The sequence below is a fragment of the Dama dama genome, chromosome 5 (genome assembly GCF_033118175.1).
Source record: "Dama dama isolate Ldn47 chromosome 5, ASM3311817v1, whole genome shotgun sequence".
Lineage (NCBI taxonomy): Eukaryota > Metazoa > Chordata > Mammalia > Artiodactyla > Cervidae > Dama > Dama dama.
The window spans coordinates 108952435-108961746 of NC_083685.1; the positions used below are offsets into that span (position 1 = coordinate 108952435).

General features: G+C 46.2%; 1 protein-coding gene across 1 annotated transcript; it reads left to right on the forward strand.

Annotated features, from left to right (window-relative positions):
- Positions 1-87: 87 nt before the first annotated feature.
- On the forward strand, positions 88-9051 carry PSMB3 (proteasome 20S subunit beta 3). Its single transcript, XM_061143876.1, has 6 exons — positions 88-245; positions 575-759; positions 3230-3337; positions 6083-6260; positions 7946-8040; positions 8952-9051. Exons 1-6 carry the CDS (start codon positions 243-245, stop codon positions 8998-9000), a joined length of 618 nt encoding a protein of 205 aa, XP_060999859.1. The 5' UTR covers positions 88-242; the 3' UTR covers positions 9001-9051.
- Positions 9052-9312: the final 261 nt, after the last annotated feature.

A 9312-nucleotide genomic window follows, 5' to 3' on the forward strand; every position in this document is an offset into this window, starting at 1 on the left:
CCGAGCTCTTCCGCACTCACGGTGACTTTTCACTTTGCGCTTTCCTTACCTAGGTTTTGGCTTCTCAACCAAACTCCTGTACTGATGACTGACAAAGACGCACAGCCAATAGAAAATCAAAGTGTTCCGGAAGGGTCGGCCTCTCAGCCAATAGAGAGAAAGCAGCGAGGGTGGTTGCGTAGTGAGGCCCTTAGCAGGTTTGCTGGAATTGTGGCGATTGGAGGTCTTAACACACCGCAATCATGGTGAGACAGGGAGCAAAGAAAAGGGACATGGGGTAGGGATAGAGGAATGGGTAGGGGAGGTCATGGGAAGTTTGGGAGGTCGAGAGGCCTGGTGGTCGATTGAAGGAAGCCACTTCAGTTTGAAGGGGGAGCGAACCTCGGTGAGGACCGCGGCGGGGAATGGGGCTCCTCGCAGCCTCACAGCGCTAATCTCAGAGCTGGAGTTCAGGGTATCCAGGCGCCTCCAGAGTGGAGGACGGTGCGTACAGGAGCCTGCGAATCAGGGCTGCGCCGGGTGCTATGGCCTCGTTTGCCCCTCGCGCTGAGCCTCTCCGCTCTGTTTGCTTCAGTCTATTATGTCCTATAACGGAGGGGCCGTCATGGCCATGAAGGGGAAGAACTGTGTGGCCATCGCTGCTGACAGGCGCTTCGGGATCCAGGCCCAGATGGTGACCACGGACTTCCAGAAGATCTTTCCCATGGGCGACCGACTGTACATCGGCCTGGCGGGTCTTGCCACCGACGTCCAGACAGTGTAAGTGTCGGGGGTTACCACACACACCCACGCTTCTTGGACTAGCCTTACCTAGCGGGATGAGTGGCCTGGGTGTCAGTCTTCTACGGAACAACACCAGTGATTCTGAGACTTTGTCGAACGGTGTAAACGATAGAGTGGATCCTAACCAGCTTAGCATTTACTCTGAGCCAGATACTGTGGAAAGCACCTTATCTTCATGGACTTTAATCCTCTTAAGGACATGCATCACCATGTTACTCTCCCATTTTGCAGATGAGGAAACAAGGTATCAGAGAGTCTTACTGCTCAAGTTGTAAGCTAATGAATGACTCCCAGGATCCCAATTTCTGAGGCCAAAACTCATGCTCAGTCCCTAAAGAACTACAAGTGGTCTAGTTGGGAGACAAGGCAGGCATATAGAAAGATAACTAATCCATAATGAGCTGTTGCATATTAACTGCTAGAGTAGCTACTTAGTTGACAGTGATTTTGTGAGAGAAGGGAGAATTGGGGAGATGAAATAAGTGATTCTGTGAGGTTTGAGGGTTGTGGTCATAATGGGGTGGTGTGGTGGGAAAGGAAAAGAAGGCATTTCTGAGAGTTGTTGCTGACTTACCTCAGTGGCTACTTGGATATTGAGGTTGGGATTCATGTCTTTTTTATCTGTTAAGTGTCTAGTTTGGTACTTGACATGTAGGCAATTCAGAAATGTTTCAAAGATGATTTTTGTTTTGAGCATGTTGACTGAAATTGAGAAGACTAGTTTTAGGGGAAAGGGGATGACTTTGATTTTGATACCAATTTTGAAGTGACAAGGCAAGTCAAGTAGAAACATTATGTGAACAGTTGAGGTTTTGAGATTATATCTCAGGGCTGGATAGGCATTGGTGATCTGTTTAATCTATGGGAACAGATTACAGAGAGACAAAGTGTATAGAGGGAAAAAAATAAGTGACAGCTCAAGAGCTGAACTGTATATTCAGTAGTGGGATAAGAAGAGAGACAAGAGGAAAAGAGTCAGGGTCAAAGTTTCAAAGGGGAGGTGTGGTTACAGGTGGCCTAAGAAGCAGCACTTCTTGGACATAGTTCTTAGAAGATTGATAGTTCCTGATGTGATATTTTTGAACTGTGGTGCTAGAGAAGACTCTTTAGAGTCCCTTGGACTTCAAGGAGATCAAACCAGTTCATCCTAAAGGAAATCAACCCTGAATATTCATTAGAAGGACTGATACTAAAGCTGAAACTCCAATACTTTGGCCACCTGATGCGAAGGGCTGACTCATTAGAAAAGACTCTGATGCTGGGAAAGATTGAGGGCAGGAGGAGAAGGGGACAACAGAGGATGAGATGGTTAGATAGCGTCACTGACTCTATGGACATGAATTTGAGCACACTCCAGGGGATAGTGAAGGACAGGGAAGCCTGGCGTGCTGCAGTCCATGGGGTTGCAAAGAGTTGGACACAACTTAGCGACTGAACAACAAAAACATATGTGGATGGAAGCTTGTCAGGAATTTTTTTCTCTCATTTCCGTCAAACCTTCCTAAAGTCTCAAGAATGTATATAACGTGGATATTCTTCCTAAGATCTGAACCAACCAGCCCTTTTATCCCAGTGCTGGTGGAATCAGAGAATGATGGCTTAGTGTTCCTGTCACTGTGAAGGCCCCCATTAGTCTTCCTGTCTCCAATCACAGCTGTTCCCCTCACACTATTTTCTTTTCTTCAGGAGGCTTCTCTCACCAAGTTTGCATGTTTGTGGGCCGTCATTGCTAATTTTGCCAGGCCTCATTTTCCTCACTATATGATGAAAGCTCAGGGTTGTGTCTCCTCTGGTGTCCTGTGACTCAGTGCTCTGCTTGCAACAGTCTTGTCACTGGCCTGCACCCTGCAGGGCCTACCCCTGGGCTCAGACTGCCCTGGAGGGGGCGTGGCCTATTTTCTTAGGTGTCTTTCAGTCCATTAGTGCCGCTGCTGCTGTTTATTAACACTCATACATTATCTCACTGCCAAATGACTTATTTTGTCCCCATCTTAGGAATGGAAAAATTAAGCGGTAAGAGGAAGACTTAGCCCAAGTCAGCTCTCTCAGTTTATTGCTCTTTCTACTGTAAGCTGCCATCAGTATTTCTGCCTTCAGGCTCCTGTCCAGAGTGTGCTGTATAAACTCTTCCTCAAAAAAGTGTGTGGGCCGGGGAGGGGGGGGGGGTGGAGTGGGAATCCACTTCTTTACTCCCCTTTTCTCACCTCAAAAAAAGTATGAGGAAAAAGGTTAGCAGAGTGGCATGTTTACAGGCAGAAGTGTTGGACAAAACCTCAAAGTGGGCATGAGGCTGGACTTCTGGTAAGAAAATCACTAGGAGATGGGGAGGAGTCCCTTGGCAGGTTTGGGATTGTGTGTCTCCTTAGGCACCTCCTGACCTCCATGAGGTGGACACCAGGGGACATTCAGCAATTACTTACTAACACACTTTCTCCTTCTACCACAGTGCCCAGCGCCTCAAGTTCCGGCTGAACCTGTATGAGCTGAAGGAAGGCCGGCAGATCAAACCTTACACGCTCATGAGCATGGTGGCCAACCTCTTGTACGAGAAACGGTGAGTAGAAGTGTAGCCTGGGACTTGGGGAACGTACCTAGGAAGGAGATTCCCCCTGGCTGACGCATGTCTTATTTGTAGGACAGTATCCTTATTTTTTGGGTATGTTTTCTCTGGGCCTAACAATTAATTAAGAAAGAAAAAGGGCTACTTCAGAAGAAGGCAAGGAATGCAAACAGCAAATAAACTTGCTCCCAGGCAACAAAATTAATGCTACCAAAGTGTGCCCAGGAGTCTCCCGGCCAGGAGCCACCCTTACCCCAGAGTTCATTCTGTCATGATCATTAGATTCTCTGGAATACATGGAATCTAGGAATTGGGTATGTTAATTTTTGATATTGGAGAACTTTATGGTGAGACAAGAAGGGGCCCCTAATTGTAGAATTCAGTCCAGAAGTTGTGATGAAATTGAAGGGAGAAGCCTGTAGATACTTTCCCCATCCATCTCTGGGCAAAACTGGGTGGTAAGAAGACGAGTTGAGCTCTTTTTTTCTTTCCTTATTTATTTTTTTAAACTTTTTATTTTGAAATAATTTATAATTTTTGACTCTATAGAAAAGTTACAAAAGTACTCTTTAGCTTTAAAACTAAATTTTTGCCATTTCCATATGTGGAGCAATATTGTTGCCTTTTTACTATTGAAAAATAGAGTTACTGTTTTTGGTTTATGTTAATAGTCTTAGCTGTGAATTGTCTGACATATGTAATAACCATGTTTATCAAAATCCAAAATTGAGAAAGACTTAACAAAAGATTTTTTAAACTATTTTATGGGGGCAGGCAGGGAGAGGTGTTTCTTTTGTTTTGTTTTTTAAATTTAATTGAGATGTTAAATTAAATTTCCTATATAAAGTATTTATATATATAAAGTATTTTCTATATAAAGATCCCTATGATGACCCAGGACCCTATGACATCCCTGTTCAGCCTAAAGAAGTCGGAGCAGTCATTACCCCTTTCCTCAGTGACCTGAGTCCCCATGGCCTGAGATGGGGTAGATAGTCAGTTAGTCACAAGCAGGGTGTTAAGGGACCAAAGATTTGACCCATAAATAAAAAGAGTGGGGATTATGGAGCCCTATAATCAAGGTCACAGATGTGGAGCCGTGTACCAAGGGCATCTCTGGAACTGACTAATCCTCGTAACAGCTGTTGCCTTGAGACCCCCTGACCTAAACCAGCCAACTCCCTGACTCCATATTAGGTAAAATACCCACTGTATAGCACCCTAACCAATCACCTAATGCCACCCTTCCGGCAGGAAGTTTCTTTGTCTTTGAGACTATAAAAATTGGCTACTAGCCCACAAAAGGGGTCAGCTCTCCCTTGAGCTGGCCCGGTGTTCTAACAGCGTCTCCTGCCTAATCTGTATTTTCCTCTCAAAATAAAGAAATAAATGAAGATCTCTTAAGATAGATTCTTCTCAGATCTCAAGGTCTAGAACAAGTTTCTGATGAGCTGTTATTTCCTGATGGCAGACAATGACAATAACCCACCTCACTGAGTATGTTTTTTTGCTTTGCCTGCTGGGAGACTCAGAACAAAACTTTGTGTTTAGTTTGAGTGTCTTGTATTCTGTTTGGAGGGGTTTTTTTTGTTGGTGGTGGTGCATAGGAAGACGTTTTTTAAATGAACTGATTTACAATGTTTTGCTGGTTTCTAGTAGCACAAAGTGATTTAGTTTTATATATATATATATGCATATTCTTTTCCATTATGGTTTTTTCACAAGGGCTTCCCTGATAGCTCAGTTGGTAAAGAATCCGTCTGCAATGCAGGAGACCCCAGTTTGATTCCTGGGTTAGAAAGATCTGCTGGAGAAGGGATAGGCTACCCACTCCAGTATTCTTCGGCTTCCCTTGTGGCTCAGCTGGTAAAGAATCCGCCTGCAAAGCAGGAGACCTGGGTTCGATCCCTGGGTTGGGAAAATCCCCTGGAGAAGGGAAAGGCTACCCACTCCAGTATTCTGGCCTGGAGAATTCCATGGACTGTGTAGTCCATGGGGTCGCAAAGAGTCAGACATGACTGAGCAACTTTCACTTCACTTCACATGGTTTTTTTTTTTTTTTACAGGATATTGAGTAACCATTATAATTACAAGATATTGAACATAATGCTGTAGAGTAGGACCGTGTTTAACTATTTCATATATAGTAGTTTGTATCTGCTAATCCCGAACTCTTAATTTATCCCTCTCCACTCCCTCTCCCCTTTGGTAACTCTTAAGTTTATTTTCTGTCTATGAGTCTGGTTCTGTCTCATAAATAAATTTGTGTCATATTTTAGGTTCCACATAAGTGATACCATATGGTATTTCTTACTTCGCTTAGTATGATAATCTCTAGGTCCATCCATGTTATTGCAAATGGCTTATGTTTTAGTGGCTCAGTTTTATTTTCAGTGTTTTTCTACAAACTGCTTGAAATCTTTTTTGAAAGGAGTAAAGGTATAGCTGTATAAATAGAAGACTGAATGGTGACAGGACCTGGATGAGGATAGGGAAGAGTAGGTAAAAAAAAAAAAAAAACAGAATTCCCAAAGAAAGAAAGAGGAAGAGAGGGTCAGTGGTGAGGGAATATGAAGGTAAGAGTCAGAGAAAAGAAGAAAAAGTCTTAGGGCATTTATAGATGCCAGGAGAAGAGGGGAAAGGGGATTTGGATCTGGGCCAGGGCCTTGTCTGGATAGACTAAACAGGAAAGGAAATGTTTTTGAGTGCCATTTTCTCTCTCTGCTCCTGGTCCCACAGGTTTGGGCCCTACTACACGGAGCCGGTCATTGCCGGATTGGACCCGAAGACCTTTAAGCCTTTCATTTGCTCTCTAGACCTTATTGGCTGCCCCATGGTGACCGATGACTTTGTAGTCAGTGGTACCTGCACTGAACAAATGTACGGGATGTGCGAGTCCCTCTGGGAGCCCAACATGGTGAGTTGTTGGCATGGAGCGGGGCTGAGTTCTGAGGTGCCCACTCCATGACCATCAGGGGAAAATGTGTTTACCTGACTGGTAATGAGGAGAATCCCTGGAGAAGGAAATGGTAACCCACTCCAGCATTCTTGCCTTTGAAATCTCGTGGACAGATCAGCCTGACGGGCTACAGTCCATGGGGTCGCAAAAGAGTCGGACACGACTTAGCAAGTAAACAACAATAATGGGGAGAATGGTGTGGGTAGGAGAGAAAGCCACAGCTGTTGAGCCTTGGAAGGGTGTCCAGGAACTTCATCTGCCAGAGCCTTGGCTCCTAGTTAGGGCACCTTCTGTGAGGAGACCTCAGTCAGATATTTGCTACAGTGACAAATAATTGCTCATGTGGGGTTTATGGGGTTCTCACATCCATTCGTTGAATAAACATTTAACAGGGTGTAGGATTATTTAGGGGCAGCTCAGCAGAATGGGCTGTGGAGCCAGGTTGTCTGGGCTGGGAACCCAGATCCACCTCCCGTCTCAATTAGTTATGTTCTTTGCTAAGTCCCTTTACTCCTCTGTGCCTCCACTTCCTCAGCGGTGAAGCAGGGATGATAGTAGAACCTGTCTTACGAGTGGTGGTGTGAGAAAATGGCCTGGAAAGACGGGAACAGTGCCTGCCAGGGAGGGTTAACTGGTGTGCCAGTTCTGCCAGGCTCTAGGGAAACCAGGTAGTCCATCCTCAAGGGCCCATTGCAGCCAGTGAAGCCAGACAGACACCCAGTTATCTGTTAAAATGAAGTTGACTGGAAAGAGGAGGAAAGAAAGGGCCTGGTTGGTAGAAGGAACAGCCTGTACAAAGGTCAGAGGTTCAGGAGGGGCCTGGGGAGTTGAGTGACTGGAGAGAGCTTGCTGTGGTTGCTGGAGTGTGGGCAGAATGTGGGCTAGAGAAAGGTGGAGCCTGGGGTCAGAATGAGACTTGCGAATGCCTTGGATGCCATGTCAAGGAACTGGCACTTTTTTCCTTTGACATGGTGTCTAAGATAGTAAGAGACCCTAGGAACTGGAGGCCTGCAGGTTGGTGTGGTGGGCTGTTGTCAGCTGCAGGAGGTGCTAAGGTCCTGAGCAAGAAAGTGGCATTGAGGGAGCAGGGCAGCCAGAGTCTAGAGGACTTGGTTCCTTAAAACAGAAATGAGAATGGTGGAGATGCTGAGGATACTTGACTTTCCTAGCTAAGCCAACCAAGATAAAGGATGTAGAGGACGGAAGAGGTTTGGCGGGAAATGGTTCCACGGTTGGACAGGCTAGGTTCTGCGGCACTTCTGAGCCATGTGGGAGGAGAGATCATCAGACAGCTGGTGAGGCACAAGAGAAGCGGTGCGGACTGTTCTCCCCATTTCACAGAAGAGAGACTGAGGCTTTGTGAAGGGACACTGACTTGCTCAAAGTCACGCTGCTGATTAATGGAGGAGGTTCAGGGCTTTATTTCAAAATAAATAAAGGAGTTCAGGGTTCAACTTTATTTTACATAACCCTGCTTCCTTCTGAGAAGGAGCTGAGGGGGTTTCTCGCACCCAGGAAACTATCCCTCCAGACACAGGAGGTGTCAGAGCTGGGTACCTTGAGCCTAAAGAAAAGAATTAAGGAGCCAGACCAAGTGAAGGTCTGAGGTTCTGGGGATTGAAAGGCTGCTGCTCTGTTGGCAGGATCCAGAACACCTGTTTGAAACCATCTCACAAGCCATGCTGAATGCTGTGGACAGGGATGCAGTGTCAGGCATGGGAGTCATTGTCCACATCATGTGAGTATGCGTTGGGAGAAGTCTAGGAGCTTTGCAGACACGTGCCTCTCCCCTCCTGCACAAATAGCCCATCTTCCTAGCCCCTGAGTCAGGTGTGAAATAAGAAAGATTCTTGCAGTAGGCACCAGATAGCAGAAATAATCCATTCTTCCTAAGGGTGGTAGCTGGGAGCCTACCTGGATTTCCCCAACCTGTGTCCAGTGAGGCTCCCTGGCCCCGAGTCACCTCCTCTTGCTCACAGTAGACATTTCTTTCCTTCCTAAACAATGTTCCCAGAATCTCAGGGACCGGTGCAGAGCTCCTGCAGATTGATCAGAATAAATCCTGGGTCCCTCCTCTCCTCTCCCAGGTCACACCAGCATGGAAGCCACACCTGTGTGGCGTACTGAGCTCTGTGAACACCTTCCAACCCCCTAGCCAGATTCCTAACTGCCACCCTTTCCCTCTTGTTTGGGGCTGTCACTGGGAATCTGACTGGCTAAAGTCAAAGGTACCCTCCCGGCAACTTTCCTTGGAAACTGTCCCAGAATAAGGGTCCCATTTGGACCCTTTTGTTACGGGATGACCTGCTTAATTACTGTGAAAAACAGATTGGGGCTGATACTGAGAATTTAGTCACTGGAGTGAAACACCTCCCCCTCCCACCTGCTTCCTCAATTGCTTGTTCTCGGCCTGGGGAGCTCTCGCCCTGCTCCGGAGTGCTTCACACTCCAGCCTGAGTCATCCCAGCTCCTGATGGCTTCACCTCCAGAAATGTCTCCATTTTCCCCTTCCTCACCACAGGCCAGGGAAACAAGTTGACGTTAGTGTAACATGGGCAACAGTTAACCCCAGAGTTAGGACAGCTGTTTGCTGTAGTTTGTTCTGCAGTCTCATGGATTTAAATGTTCTGTGACTTTCTCCCGTTGCAGTGAGAAAGACAAAATCACCACGAGGACACTGAAGGCCCGCATGGACTAACTCTTCTCAGAGCCCACTTTGTTTTTTTTTTTAATAAAAGATTTTCTTTCACTCCTGCTTCTCTGAGTATTTTACCACAGATCTCTGTCCCCCAGCTGGGCAGTTACAAACAGCTACTTGGGGCACAGCTCAGCCCTCAGGTTTTCTTGACTTGCAGCGTGCTCCACTGGTCCACCAGTGGGAATGGTATCTACAGATCCCTTTTGGGGCACCTGCTATGTGCTGGACCCTGCACAAGGTGCTTTATATGTTCTAGAATTTAATCATCGTATTGACAAGGTAATAGTTTTTTTCCTTGTTTAATGACAGTTA